Source organism: Sturnira hondurensis, unplaced genomic scaffold, assembly GCF_014824575.4.
Source record: "Sturnira hondurensis isolate 20B ecotype Veracruz unplaced genomic scaffold, ASM1482457v3 Scaffold0015596, whole genome shotgun sequence".
In the NCBI taxonomy this organism is placed as follows: domain Eukaryota; kingdom Metazoa; phylum Chordata; class Mammalia; order Chiroptera; family Phyllostomidae; genus Sturnira; species Sturnira hondurensis.
Window position 1 is genome coordinate 24,847,084 of NW_028088227.1, and position 14,904 is coordinate 24,861,987.

The 14,904-nt window shown below is 53.9% G+C and overlaps 2 protein-coding genes across 2 annotated transcripts; both read right to left on the reverse strand.

The window, feature by feature from the left end:
* Positions 1–3,269: 3,269 nt before the first annotated feature.
* Positions 3,270–3,816, reverse strand: LOC119000264 (keratin-associated protein 12-1-like). Its single transcript, XM_037065247.1, has one exon. It carries the CDS (start codon positions 3,814–3,816, stop codon positions 3,496–3,498), a length of 321 nt encoding a protein of 106 aa, XP_036921142.1. The 3' UTR covers positions 3,270–3,495.
* Positions 3,817–8,328: 4,512 nt separating this feature from the next.
* LOC119000071 (keratin-associated protein 10-3-like) lies at positions 8,329–9,114 on the reverse strand. Its single transcript, XM_037064843.1, has one exon. The coding sequence runs from the start codon at positions 9,109–9,111 to the stop codon at positions 8,329–8,331; it is 783 nt and encodes a 260-aa protein (XP_036920738.1). The 5' UTR covers positions 9,112–9,114.
* Between the last annotated feature and the right edge of the window lie 5,790 nt (positions 9,115–14,904).

Consider the following 14,904-nt stretch of genomic DNA (forward strand, 5'->3'; position numbering starts at 1 on the left):
GTATGAAACAGTATCTCATTGTGGTTTTGATCTGCATTTCCTTAGTGACCAATGTGGACTCCCTTTTCACCTGCCTTTGGCCATCTCTTCATTGGAGAGATGCCTAGTTGAGTCCTTTACCATTTTTCAGTTCAGGTGTTTGTCTTCTTGTTGGGTAGTAGGAGTTCTTTACATGGTCTTTGTATTAAACTCTTATTAGGCATATGATTTGCAAATATTTTCTCCCATTCTCTACATTGTCTTTTTCCTTTTTTTTTGATAACGTCCTTTGAGTCACACAAGATTTATATTTTGATCAAGTCCAATTTATTTACTTTTTCCTTTGCTCTCCTTGCTTTTGGTGTCAAATCTAAGAATCCATTGTCAAATTCAAGGTTATGAAGCATTATTTCCTCTATGTTTTCTTTTAAGACTTTTTTGGTTTACCTCTTTTTAAATATATTTTATTGATTATACCATTACAGTTGTTCTATTCCCCCCTTCATTCCCCTCCACCCACACACTTCCTCCCCCACCATTCTCCCCCCCTTAGTTTATAACCATGTGTCTCAAGTTCTTTAGATTCTATATTTCCCCTACTATTCTTGCCCTCCCCCCTATCTATTTTCTACCTACCATCTATGCTATTTTCTGTGCCTTCTCCCCCCTTCTCCTCCTTCCTCTCCCCTGTTGCTAACCCTCCATGTGTTCTTCATTTCTATGGTTCCACTCCTGATCTAGCTGTCCTCTTGGTTTGTTTTTGTTTTAAGTGTGGTTGTTAATAACTGTGAGTTTGCTGTCCTTTCATTGTTAATATTTTTCATCTTCTTTTTCTTATATAAGTCCCTTTAGCATTTCATATAATAAGGGCTTGGTGACGATGAACTCATTTAACTTGACTTATCTGGGAAGCACTTTATCTGTCCTTCCATTCTAAATGAAAGTTTTGCTGGATAGAGCAGTCTTGGATGTAGGTCTTTGGATTTCATGACTTGGAATACTTCTTTCCAGCCCCTTCTTGCCTGTAAGGTCTCTTTTGGGAAATTCACTGATAGTCTAATGGGTACTCCTTTGTAGGTAACTGTCCCCTTATCTCTTGCTGCTTCTAGGATTCTCTCCTTCATTTTAATCTTGGCTGGTGTAATTATGATATGCCTTAGTGTGTTCCTTCTTGGGTCCAGCTTCTTTGGGACTCTCTGAGCTTCCTGGATTTCCTGGAAGTCTATTTCCTTTGCCAGACTGGGGAAGTTCTTCTTTATTATTTGTTCAAATAAGTTTTCCACTCGTGGCTGTTTCTTTCCCCATTCCGGTACCCCTATAATTTGGATGTTGGAATGTTTAAAGGTGTCCTGGAAGTTCCTAAGCCTCTCCTCATTTTTTTGAATTCTCATTTCTTCATTCCTTTCTGGTTGGATGTTTCGTTCTTCCTTCTGGTCCATTCCATTGATTTGAGTCCCAGTTTCCTTTCCATCACTATTTGTTTCCTGGACAGCTCCCTTCATTTCAATTAGTTTCACCTTCATATGTTCCTCTAATTTGTGACTATAATCAACCAGTTCTGTGAGCATCCTGATAAATGATGTCTTGAATTGTGCTTCTGAGAGGCTGGCAATCTCTCGGTCGCTTAGAGTTATAGGCTCTGGGACTTTGAGCTCTTCTTGCACCCTCTTTTGGGCTGTTCATGCCTGTTAGGTAGCAGGATCAGAGCCCTAGGTGTTCACCAGAGCAGGGCAACTCAGTCGCTGGGTTGTGACGCTGTGTGTGGGGGCGGGGTCAATGAGGAGCAATGGCGTCCCGTCTGCCGCCTCCCGCCACGGCCCCCACAGGTGGCCGGTGCCGCAGCTGCCAATGTCACCTGGGCCTGCGTGTTTCGTCCCACTGCACGTGAGTGCGCCACCGCCGTTAGCCCTCCACTGGGTTCGCCCCCTGGGGCCTGCGTGGTCCGTCTCACTGTGCGCGAATGTGCGACTACGGTCAGTCTGCCCCGCACCCCAACTGGTTCCGGGCTGCCTTTGCGCCCAGGTCGGGGGATCTGTCTTGCCCGACCCTGCTCCGCTGCTGGCTCCGCCCCTCTTACCGTCCCTGTTGAACGGTTCGTTGTTGTCGGACTTCCGTATAATTCAATTTTCTGTTCTTTGGCTGTGTCTTTGTTCTCCAAACCTTTGTTGTATTCAAACTTGGTTGTGGGAGAAGGCACAGTGTTTCCACCTATGCCTCCATCTTGGCGGAAGTCTTGGTTTACCTCTTACATTCTAGTTGTTGATCCTTTTGAGTTCCTTTTTGTGTATAGGGTGAGGCAGGGGGTCCAGCTACATTCTTCTTGCCCATGGAAATCTAGTTTTCTCAGTATCTTTCACTGAAAAGATAATTTTTACCCCAATAAATGGTCTTGAAACTCTTGTCAAAATCAACTGACCATAAACGCATAGGTTTATTTCTGGTATCTCAATTTTGTTCTATTAGTCTGATATAAAAATATTTTTGGATCCAGCTGAAATTTTTCTTGGACAGAAGTAAAGGCAAATATGTAAATATGCCATGAGCATAATTTTTTTAGGCCACAAATTGACATTTCCTCATACATTTAGGAATCCTTTGCCAGCACCTTGTTTAGGGCAAGAACTGGGCGGGGGGGGGGGGCAGTGTTCTGCCTTAGGGCTCTGCCCTAAGTTTCCAGCTGCCCCTCGGTGCCCTGCACACGAAGGGGCCCTTTACGTGCCCCTGCCTGTCCCCAGTGGAGAGCGGTGCTCTGTGTGCAGCGACGCTGGTTGAGCTGGGTAAAGGGCAGGAGGGCTCGCTGTCACCCTGGCCCAGTGCTGTCTGCCTGGAGAGCCCTGTTCACCTGGGACTTGGAGGGCAAGGTTTCCTCGGACTTCCTGCCACTCCCCCTGGGACAGCCAGACTCCGTTTTGCATGAGTCGGGGTTCGGTGAGAGTGTCCTGCCCGCCCGGTTGCAGTGACCCTTCAGGGAGCCGTGGGCCCTGGGGTCCAGTCCTGTTTTCCGCCCTCCACTCAGCTTCAGGGAGGTTTTCCTTCTGCCTTTTTCCACCCACAATGTTTTGAGTGGCAGATGTGGGGACAGCGCCTTCCCCCACCCCTCCACCCTCCAAGGTACCCCCACCTTCAGCTGAGCTCTCTGGAAACAGCCGTTTGAGGAGGGGCTGCTGTGCTTAGGCAGGTAGCCACCTTCAGGGGAAGAATTTCGGAAAACATGTGAAGGTTAAACAGAGGGACAAGCTGCATTGAGAAGGTGCATTTTATTAGCCTCACACAGGGTGAGGTTTCCTGTTGGAGACAGAGGAGGACCCTGAGCACCAGGGCTTCCCCGAGGGGATGCATGGGGTCACGTGGGATCCAGATCACCCTGCCACACTCTCGTCCCGGAGTTCAGGGCGCTTGTTAGACATGCTTTTCATCCCCCACCTTCACAACTGGAGGGCTGAGGAGGACTCAGGGTGGGAGAGGTGCAGGTGCGGTCCCATCCACACTGGGAGTGGCCGGGTAGGAGGCTCGGGGTCAGCAGCAGGAAGGGGTGCCACAGGAGATGGGTCTGCAGACCAGGGTGGGGCAGGAGGGCTGGATGCACCCAGAGGACTGGCAGGAGGAGGCCACGCACACGGCGGGCCTGCAGCTCACAGGCAGGCACACGGAGGACTGGCAGGAGGGGGCCACGCACACGACGGGCCTGCAGCTCACGGGCACAGAGCAGGTGGTCTGGCAGCTCACGGGCACATACACAGCTGGCTTGCAGCCCACGGGCAGGCACACGGAGGACAGGCAGGGGCTGGGCGAGCAGCAGCCAGCCTGGCAGCCTGTGGAGCAGCTGGTGTGGCACATGTCGTCGTGTGGCTGGCTGGTGTGGCGTGGAGGGCGGTGGTGACTGCAGGCTCCTTCCCTGGCGGCCTTTATACCCAGGCTGTGGCCGCCCTGGCCTGACTGTGCTTCCCCCATTGCCGTTTACAGGTGTTTCCCCAGCATCCTCTTTCCTGGGACGCACTGTCCTGTGTTGGGCTCTCCATGAATAAGCTTGGCTTGGAAGCCCAGTTCCCTTTCTGTAAACAGGGTGATCTGGTTTGACAACATGGCCCTGCGTGGTTTCTGTGACCCTACGTGGTTTCCCCAGGCCATTGTTGCGCACCGACCCCCCACCCCCCCACCCCCGGCTCGGCGCCGAGTGCTGTGTCCTAGTCACTTTTGTCTCGTGCCATTAGGGAAGACTTGAGGCAATAACGTAGTTTGAGCTTTTATTCGGCACTAAAGCAGGAGTTTGCAAACTGCGGTCTGTGATGTGAGTCCGGCCTGCTGCCCTTTGTTAATAAAAGTTCCACTGGTTGCAGCCCCGTCTGTGTCTCTGCGGCCATCTAGGGCTGCTTTCGCACAAGCCTGCCGAGCACTCACGGGAGAGACCGTGGGACAGCAAAGCCTGAGATGCTTACTGTCTGCCCTTCACAGGGCAGACAATATCTGAATCCACACAGAATACCCAATACCCAGAATCCACACAGAAGGTGACTTGTTTATGCAACAAGGGGTGCACGCCTTGTGCTGGTGGTGGAGACGTGCTGGCCTCGTGAGCCTGCCTGGGCGATAAATAAATGTGTGACTGAAGAAACAAATGCCTGACATCCCAGGGCTGAGCCCCAGACAGAGTCAGGGGGTGCTGGGGGGCGGCTGGGGGCCTCTGTGAGGAGAAGCTGCTGAGCCGCACCAGGTGCTGTGCAGGGTCAGGGCCAGTGTCGCAGGCAGAGGGTCCATGGGGTGCGAGGGCCCTGCAGCAGAAAGCGGCACAATCCAGGAGCGGGGGGTGGGGGGGGGCAATCCCACAGTCTGGGGTGCTGGGGCATAGGCGCAGGGGGACAGATTAAGGCCCCACCACCTGAGCTGGTAGAAAAGGAAAGAGTCAATGAACTCGACACATCAGTAGAAATGATCCAATCTGAAGAAGAAGGAAAAAGAACTAAGAAAAGTGAAAAGGGCCCCTGAGACATCAAAAAGACAAGTAATTTTAACTCAAGAAGAAGAAGAGAATGACACTGAAACATAAGAATATCTTGAAGAAATATGGATGAAATTCCCAAAGTGGATTAAACATAGTCTAACTTATAGATGGGAGATTCTCAGAACCCCAAGCTCCAGCACAGGTTGGCACAGTGGCAGAGAGCACGGATCCGGAGGAAACCGGGCAGCGGCACATGCCCGCGCTCTGTCTGCTGTGGCAGGACAGGCACCTGCCCCGTCTGGGAATGGGGCCGGGATTGGAACACAGTCAGTTACGAGACGGTCGGTGCAAACACTTAGCATGTGGCCCCGAGCTAGATCTGTGTGATTGTTTGCATTGGCCATGTCGTGAGCTCCCTGCAGGAGTCCGCCGCAGCGTGGCTCTCATTGTTTGGAAAACCTGGATCTCGAAATCGAATTGGGGGACCCCCAGTGCAGTGAGTGGGACCATGCTGTGTGGCCAGAGGATGGGTATTTAATATCAGGGTGGACTTTGAAAATCATGAAGTATCAATCCCCTGTCCTCAACTGAGGGCCCTTCGCTGTTCAACCTGGGCTTTGGTTCCAGAGCTCACAAGGCCACTGGGTCCCAGTGACTTCCAGCCAAGAAGGAGCTTCCTGAACTGGGTCACTTCAACCAAGAAGAGAGCCATGGAGAGGGGAGAGGAGGGAAACCCAGCCAGGCAGCCACGAGGCAGGCACAGGAGGCTCGTTAGCTGGGACGCTGTGGCCTGGTGAAAAGACTGCGGGGGGGGGGGGGGGGAAGGAGCCTGCGGACCACCTCTGTCTGCTGCCCAGACCCCACTCCAGGCCCACACCACCATGTGCCACGCCAGCTGCTACACCAGTCCTGTGGGGTGTGCCACCCCTGCTGACCTCCCTTGGGCTGTGGGAGTTTCTGTCATGCCCCCTGCGTGGCTCTGTTGTGGTGGCCTGTGTGTGGCTCAGAAGCCTCTTGCTGGCCAGCCTGCAGCTGCCGGTCCCTGTTCTGCCCAGCAGTCTGTGGCCAGGCCTCTTCCTGCAGCCTCATGCCCGGCCCCTGCCAGGCGACCGTCCCTGAGCCACAGGTCAGGTGGCCTGCTGTGTGCCCGTGAGCTGCGGGCCCATTGTGTGTGGCCCCCTGCTGCCACACCCTCCTCTGCAGACTGGCCCCTACTGCACACCTTCCTGATGCTGAGCCTGTGACGTCCAGGACCCCTCCTCGTAGGGTCAGGAGCAGCCCAATGTGTGATCTCCTGCGGGGCTATCCGGACGTCCACTTCAGACCTTCTGGACCCAACCAGGCCACTTCCTGGCAAGGCCGTCTGATCCCTGCCCCCAGGGCCCCTGGCTGGGCCTGGTTCATGCCACCCTGGCAGGTGCCAGCATCCAAGGCCTAATAAATATCAGTGTATGATGCTCACCCGACTGTGGCGACATCTCTCCTTCAGAGTGTCTCCCTAAACAGCTCCTGTGGAAGTAATTTCCCAAGGATTCTGGAAAGTTCCTTCTACAGAGAAGGTCTGGGTTGCCACAGCTATGGCCAATACTGACCACTCAAAGGCCACCTCTGAGGTGACAGGCATGCTCCTAAGGCCCAGCCACGTGGGAATTCCAGGGCCTCCTTTGCCCCACGCCATCCCTTGAACTTACCAGGTCAGTTCTTAGCCTGCTGTGGGTGGGGCTGAGGGCAAACCACCATCTTCCTGGGCTGAGGGCAAACCACCATCTTCCTTCACCTTTCAGGTGAAAGGTCTCCTGCTCCTACTCTATCTAAAGTCAAAACCGCATGCGCCAGCATCCAAGTATGGCTGGAAAAGTATGGCTCCTCCTTCTCGAATTCGGCAGGAGAGAGCCTGGGGGACAGCTTCTGTGCTTCCCCAGAGATGTCGTGTCCTAGTCCCAGAGCCTGTGAATATGTTCCTTACAGGGAAAGTGACTTTGAAGATGGGAGTCAGTTAAGAATCGGTGGTGGGAGATGATCCTGGGTCACCCAGGGGCCCGATGTTATCACAGCAACTTATAAGGGACACAAGGCGGGGGACTGGGCTACAGAAGAGGAGTCTCCAGGAAGATGAGGCTTGGAGCACGTGGACGTGGAATGAGGCGGGGACCTCTAGAAGCTGAAAGGGACAAGGAACAGATTCTGTCCCGGAGCCTCCAGAAGGGCCCGGCCCTGCCCCGGCCTTGACTGTGGCCCACAGAGCCCCACGTCGGGTTCCAGCCTCCACAGCTGGGAGACAGTGCATTTGTGTTGTTTCAGCCACTGTGTTCATGGGCATGTGTTCTGGCCACAGGACAGATGTAATTGTTCTGTCGTATAGCTTCTGATGTCCACTCTTCCTCCATGATGCTCCTGACCGCAGCATGACTGTTGGACGGGCGAGGCGCAGGGGAGAGCAGGTGGTGTCCGCACTGTTACAGCCACCCCAGCCTGCCCTGCTGCGCAGGCGTTGAGCCCCTCATTCCCCTGTGGGCTCCTCCTGCCAAGCCCTCTGCCCCAGGCCCACTAGCCGGGGGAGGAGGCCCATTCCGTTCTCCGGTGCTTGGCAGCAGGGTTCCTTCTGCCCAGGTCTGTCCTGCTTGGACTGTCACCTTGTCCCCATCCCCAAGGGCCCACCTGGACAGTGGTGTCTCTCAGGCAGCATCACCTTTAGCCCTCTGACCTGTGGGGCATGCAGCACAGATTCTGGCTCTGTTGCTCCTCCTTGCAGGCAACATTGTCACACACACCCTGACCCACAGAGCCTTTTCTGCTCCCCAAACCACCCTTAACACAGACAGACAGGCAGGGGGACAGGGGTGGGCAGGAGCCCACACCCACTCAGGGTCCCTGCCTCCAGCACCCACACCTACCTCCCGGGCCCAACCTGGAAGGGCTGTCCGCTGTGGGGAGGGTGGGCTGCTGGGGTCGGGAAGGGAAATGAGCAGGCAGAGGGCATCACTGCCAGATCTGTCACCCAGCTGCTCTAAACTCAGACTGGAGAACAAGACTTTATTGTCTGGCTTCCGCTGCCAGAGCACACAGATTTGGGGTGGTCAGGGGCCTCGAGAGAGGAGGAAAAAGCAAACACATATTTCCTGGCACAAACGTCTTATTTATTATACCAATTGGCTTTTGTCACATAGAGAGCAAGCAATAGGTCCTGCAGAGAAGAGTCCTGGGGTCCTGCATGCTACCCTCTGGTGAGGGATTTGTGGTCATCTTTTGTCAAAAAGGGATGGGCAGCACATTCAGATGTGCGTCAGGCAGCAATTGTGTGTCCCCTGGTGGGAGAGGGGAGGTTCGGGCACCAGCCGAGGGGCCCCAGGGGCTCCCAGAAAGAAAGGGCTGTGCTCGGGAGAGAAGGCAGCAGTTTGAGATCAAGCTGGTCAGCAGCAGGATGGCTGGGCCACCAAGGCAGGGACACAGCATGCAGGTCTGCACACAGGGCGGCAGATGAGGGACCCACAGGAGGCTGGGCGGCAGCAGGAGGAGGTGGGCACACAGCAAGGGGGTCTGCACACAGGGCGGCAGATGAGGGACACACAGGAGGCTGGGCGGCAGCAGCTGGGCTGGCAGCAGGAGGAGGTGGGGGCACCGCAGGAGGAGACAGGCACGCAGCAGGCGGGTCTGCACACAGGACGGCAGATGACAGACACAGAGGAGGAGGGTCTGCAGCAGGATGAGAGGCAGGGGGTGGGCTGGCAGCAGGAGGGGGCTGAGCAGGGGGAAGCCCCAGAGCAGATGGGCACAGAGCACACAGGTGTGCAGCAGACTGGCTTGCAACAGACAGGTACACAGCAGGCCTGCTGGCAGGGGGAGGAGGTGCAGCAGGAGGGCTGGCAGCTAGACTGCTGGCAGCACAAGGGTGTGCAGCAGCTGGTGCAGGCTGATTGGCAGAGGCTGGGCCCACAAGTCACAGGGGTGCAGAGGAGGGTCTGAGTGGGGACCAGGGTACAGCAGCTGGGGACACAGCAGGAGGGCTGGCAGCAGCTGGGGGCACAGCAGGAGGGCTGGCAGCAGCTGGGGGCACAGCAGGAGGGCTGGCAGCAGCTCTCTGGACAGTCATCCACCTGCCAGGAGTCAGTGCAAGAGTCACTGGAACCAGGCAGGCAGACTCGGCTGCTGTAGCTCAGGTCACTGGAGCAGACGGACAGGGTGGAGGCGGCCATGGTGGGTGGTGGGACTGGAGGTGAGCTGGGAGGAGTATGTGAGTGTGTGAAGGTGAGTGAGTGTGTGAGGTGCCCAGACTGTTGGCTTTTATACCCTCCCTGGGTTGTGTTGTCCCACTGCCCAGCTGCCCACGCCCTTCTTTCCTTGTTGGGGCTAAGTGCCTGTTGCTGGAGAGCCCTCATTAGTGCCTGTGTATTTCCTGCCACCAGTTTCTACTCATTCGGCTTGTGAGCATGTTGCAGGATGAGCTTCCCACCTCTCCTTGTTTGGCTCCAGAAAACTTATGGAGAATATCTGAGGCAAGTTTTTGCTGAGTTGATATTAAGCTGTGATTACTCTCCAGTAATGAATTCTGGTTCCATCTCTTCCATGTTTGTAGTGGTTTATTATTTTTTATGCATGTGAACATTCTAAAATATAAGTATAAGATGAAACTTGCTGATGATTGGGTCGTAGGAATCTCTTGTTCCAATCACCCTGCCCCTGTGAGGAGTTTCAGGGTCCTGTGAATTAGCTCCTTCTCTTTCCCCTTTGCTTTCCCTCATGACACACTTGGACATCTCCTTTGTCAGACTGCAAGCAATGCTCTGGGGTTTTTTCCATTTCCACTTTGTCGTGGAAAACGATCAAAGACTTTTTCACATGTGTTGGTGGATTTAAGGTTTGAAAATGCCTTGAGTGTCTGCAGATGCATCAAGTTACCACCACATTCATCATGATAGTTTGGCTGGGTATAGAATTCTGTTTGTTTGTTTTTTTTTTAAATCTTCACCTGAGGACATTTTTTCCATTTGTTTTACGGTGGGAAGGGGTGGGGGGGAGAAAGAAAGGGAGAGAGAGAGGGACATCTCTGAGAGAGAGAAACATTGGTTGGCTGCCTTCTCATGTGCGCCCTGACTGGGGGCCAAACATGCCGCACCCCAAGTGTGTTCCATGACCAGAAATCGAACCAGGGACGTTTCGGTCTGTGGGAGGATGCTGCAACCAACTGAGCCACACCGGCCAGGGTGAGAATTCAGGTTCTAAGTAATAGCTTCCTCAAAATAACAAAGATGTATTTGCATTCCTCACGGGGTCCCGTGTTCCTGATGAGAGTGAGGCTGTCACTTGTCATTTATAGTTTGTTTTGTTTGTTTACTTATTTAATTATTGACATCCATGAGAGCATCTGCCCTCCTCCCTGTCCTTGTCTGCAACATCCTGCTGTGGCTCTCAGGCTTGTGTGTTGCTTTGTGTCCTGGGCTGAGAGCTCCTTGCGTCTCTCTCCGCCGGAAGGCCCACCCAGGCCCTATTTGTATGTTTATACTGTTTTTACTTTTATACTTAAATGGGGGTCCGCTTTCTGTTTCCAGAGTCCTCTGCCGCAGGGACTCTGTGAGACGTCAGATCTCCTGGACTTGCCTTCACGGCTCCCCATTTTCCTCTCATTTTCTTATGTTTCTTGGTTGCCTATTTCTCTGGGAGATCTTTCTTGATTTTGTCTTTCAGACCACAGTTCAGTCTTTCATTTCTTGTCTATTATTAGGCCTTTACATTGATTTTTCCCTAATTTTTAAAAATCTGAAAAAAATTTTTCAGATTTTCTGTTTTCAGTTAAAGTCGACTTCCATCACTATGTTAGTTTTAGGTGTGCAGCCCAGGGATTTGCTATTGCATAACTTACTAGGTGGACATCCTGATAAATCTTGTTCCCCTAACTTTTATTTTTAAGCATTGTTTGATTATTTTTTCTGTAGCAGCTGGATTTTGTCGTGTGATGTGAATGAGATACGCTCTCCATAGCTCTGACGATGTCAGTGTGCGTCGGTACAAGCTTTCCGTCGTTTCCTAAGTGATCTGTTTGTTTCACTGGACGCCAGATAAGGCTGCTCCTTGGTGTCAGGCATCTGACTTTTCGTGTCAAAGACTGAGCGATTTTATTCGTATGCACTGGGGGGCTGTTCCAATTTACACTAGTCTGTTTCCCTCTGCTTCTTTTTTTTAAACTTGTAGAGAGTCCTGGTGGGCCCTCTTCTTGTCCTGTTTGGTCTGGTCTTCCTCATAACTTTTGCAATGTCCTTCTGGTGGGTCCTGAGGGGCCGTGCGAGAACCTCGCGCCTCCTCCACCTTCCAGAGCGAAAGGAGCTCGTGTTGCTTTAGGGAAATGATGGAAACACTGATGACAACCTAGGGCTACGTAGCACCACGGGCCTTTACCCTTAGACATGCTCCATGTCAGCCTGAGCGCTTTCCAAAGGTGACCAGCATGCGGCAATCCACTTTATAGACATAAAAATGCTGCCAGAAGGAGAGTGTCCTGTGAAAGAGGACAGTGATCGGTGGGAAACCTGAGAACCCCAGGTGTGACATTTCTCTCTTGGCCATAAGGGGCTCTGCTTCATCCCCCGCTGCACCTCCTCGCTCCTGCCCTGGGCAGCCTTGGGTTTTGTGGGTGGGAATGGGGAGGGAATGTGGGCTCGAGGCTAGGGGGCTTTGGGAGGCCTGACGTGGACTTCAGGGATGAGTTAAAGGCTTCCCCTTTTGTCCCCTAACCTGTCCCAGGGTCCAGCTCAATGGCATGGGTGTCAGGACTCTCCATGTCTCCTGGGTGTCACCTGTGACCCATGCCCTTTCATGTAGCTCCCTTCTCGGTGGCCTGTGGACTATCTGTGTCGCTGGCCGAGGTGTCTTCCTGCTGTCACTGCCTCAAGCACAACTCTTCAATGGGGTGAGTCAGCCTCCTGGATCAGGGAGCCTTTGGTTGGGGCTGGCGGGGCAGGTGCAGCGAAAGAGCAAATGACCAGCGATCTTTGAAAACAGGAAGAAGTCTCTGGGCATCCGAGGGAGCGCCACAGTGCGTGGGTCACTGTTTCTGGCCAGGCCATGAATGGGGGGGACGGCTCGGAGGGGAGAGGGTGCAGAGGGCCGTGGGACAGAAGCTGCACCCACGCATGTTTCCTCCTCCCTCCCCGAAGTGTGTGTGTTTTCCCTTCCCTCTGCTCTTCATTGGATGGGAGGACTCTTCCTTCTGCTCTCCCATCACGGATGGGAGGACGGCACCGGGGCAGGGCCGACCACGAGGCCGCTGCGTCTTGCTCCTGGAGCTGGTGGCAGCGCCGCCTGCGGCTCATGGCTCAATGGGAATTTCTGGGTGTAGCAGGGCTCTCGCTGTGTTCAAGAAGCTTCTTCCTGCCCCTGGTTTACCCAGAGTTCTGCTTTGGGCTTTTATGCAAGGAATGAGTTGAGTCCTCTGTGAGTGTGTATTAACCTATGACAAGTCCTAATGGCTTTTCTGCTTCCACTCATCAGGACAATTAATTATACCCTTTCTAAGTTGCATCCTGGGATGCACTCTACTCAATAAAGGCTTTTGACGTAGTTTTATATTGAATTTTTTAACACTGCAGTTAGAATCCCCTAGTTTATTTTCTTAAATGAGATTGGTCCAGTTAGGTTCTCTCTCTTTTTACCCCTGTCTCCCTCTTGTTGCTGGTTTGGCATGTAAACTGGTGGTCACTGGGGCCGATTCAGCCCCAACAGGAATCCCTGGTGTGGGGTGCGGTGAAGAAGGAAACGTTCTCCAGTGAGAACAGCGAGCCTGTGACCCAGCAGAATGTGAGTGGCCCCGGGCCAGGCCCATCTGCACAGCTCCTCTCTGCTCCGCTCCCGTGAGGGGCATTGGGGTGCTGCCAGTCCTGTTAGGTGAACCCAGGAAACCTCTGGCTAGTCTTAAGCTCTCGGATGTTTTAAACATCGTAAGGAATAGCTCTGTGTTGAAGGTGGATGGTATGCACCTTTACAACTTCCCAAGCCTGTGCCTTTGAAATAATTAGATCTTTCCATCTACTTCTAACACTTTCTTTGGGTCTCCTTGCATTACAGGTTTTATTTTGTTAGTCAATGCAGGTAATTAGCCCTTTTAAGAACATGGTATATTTCACTTCTATTTTCAAATTGGAAACGGAACGAGGTTTTTTCTTTCAAACAGATTTACTAAGATGTAATTCATATGCCATAACGTTCACCCACGTAGAGTGCACAACCCACGGCCTTTAGTGCGTCTACAGAGCTGGGCAGCCATCGCCATTGTCTCATTTTAGAACGCCCCCCCAACCCCAGACCCATTAGCCACCACTCCCCATTTCCCCTCCACGCAGCTGCTGGCAACCAGCCATCCAGTTTCCTCCTCCGTGGATCCTCCTCGTCTGGACCTTTCTTACAAATGGAACCAGCTTGGGCCTTTCCTGTCTGGCGTCTGTCACTCAGCATGACATCCTCAAGGTTCACCCACGGTGTGGCGTGTCAGAGCCTTGCTCCCGTTCACGGCTCAGGAATATTCCAGTGGGTGGCCAGACCATGTTCTGGTTGTCTTCTCTTCGTGGTCATCGTGAACCGTGTGGCTGTGCACTTGGCGTGTGGGTTTTTGGTTGAGCACTGTTTTTTGATTCCGACTGGTAGATGCCTAGAAGTGGACTAGTTGGGTCATATTGTGACTCCGAGTCTGAGGAACTGTCCCAAAGTGGCTGCATCTAGAACTGAGGTTCTGAGGCGGCAGAAAAAGGAACCTACTGGAACATTAAACGAGGGTGGGGCCGAGACGCCGTGAGGAGCGCAGCCAGGAAAACAGGGCAGGCTGGGTCCTGCCTGTGACTTTGACGACGGTGCACAGAGGTGATGGGACCCAGTGGGAGGGGTCAGGGAATGAGCCCTGGGTCCCCCTGCCACTGTCTGCTCCGACCCTAGGTGGCAGAGGGCACAGAAGAGAGGTGATCGGGACCACTGTGTATTGAAGCCTAGGACAAAAATTTGGGCTCCAGCAGCCACCCTGGACCTACAGCAAGAAGACTGACATTTCTGTCCTTGGTGCCCTCACTCTGTCCCTTTGCAGGGACCTGGCTTTCCTTCCAGGAAGGTGGCTACCTTTGGAGCTTGTTTCGAGCTGGTCTCTGGCCCCTGCTGCCTGTCCTGGGGGTTCTGACTCAGGGAGGAGTAAGGGAGATGGCTGTCGGACCCTCTGCGAGCACAGTGGGTTGGGACCGGGGCAGGGGGCTGGATACTGTCTGCCCTGCTGCCTATGCCTGGTAATGCAGCTGGTTGCATGGGCCTGTTTACCAGGACAGGGCGAGGTGGAGGGTCCTGGATGGGCACAACTGCCCGGCAGGAGTGTCTGAGCCCAGACCGGAGGGCAGAAGGCAGATTCCAAGGGGCTGTCCAGAAGAGTCCTGGGGGCCCCAGGAGTGTGGGATGTACAGGTGAGACCACTCGTGTGAGGCACACACACCAGGGGGCCTGACACAGCGAGAGCAGGATGGGGATCGGGGAGCAAGCGTATATGGGGGTGCCAGACAGGGGTGCAGGTTCAGGAGGCAGCCACAAGCTCTAAGGGAGGCTGCGTGGGGCTGGCTCCTCAGTCCATGGGCACTGTTAACCTTGCTGTGTTTCTATCCCCACTGGCCGCACCTGAGAAAGGGCAAGGAAGACCCCAGGGCTGCTGGGTTGTCCTTCCTGGGCGGGGCACCCCTTTCACATCTCACTGGGGTGGGGGTGGGGTCGGGGAGAGCTGGAGCAAAGGCAGCCTTGCCAGGCTGCACCTCGGGGTGACCACAGAGCTGCAAAGGCCAGTGTGGCTCAGGGGCCCATGGCTACTGCCAGGGGTTGGAGGAGGTGACCACCGTGCCCCACAGCCCTGGGACTTGGTTCCAGAGGCAGCTTTACAGAGATAGGTCTGGGGGCTGTGTGCTGGGGTTGGAGTCCTACAGGGCTTAGTAGGGGCCTGGCTTATGAGGTTCACAGAGACCAGCACCAGGTGCCCC

Coding starts and splice junctions, on each gene's coding strand:
- LOC119000264 (XM_037065247.1), bottom strand. CDS start 3,816: ATGTGCCACACCAGCTGCTCCACAGGCTGCCAGGCTGGCTGCTGCTCG.
- LOC119000071 (XM_037064843.1), bottom strand. CDS start 9,111: ATGGCCGCCTCCACCCTGTCCGTCTGCTCCAGTGACCTGAGCTACAGC.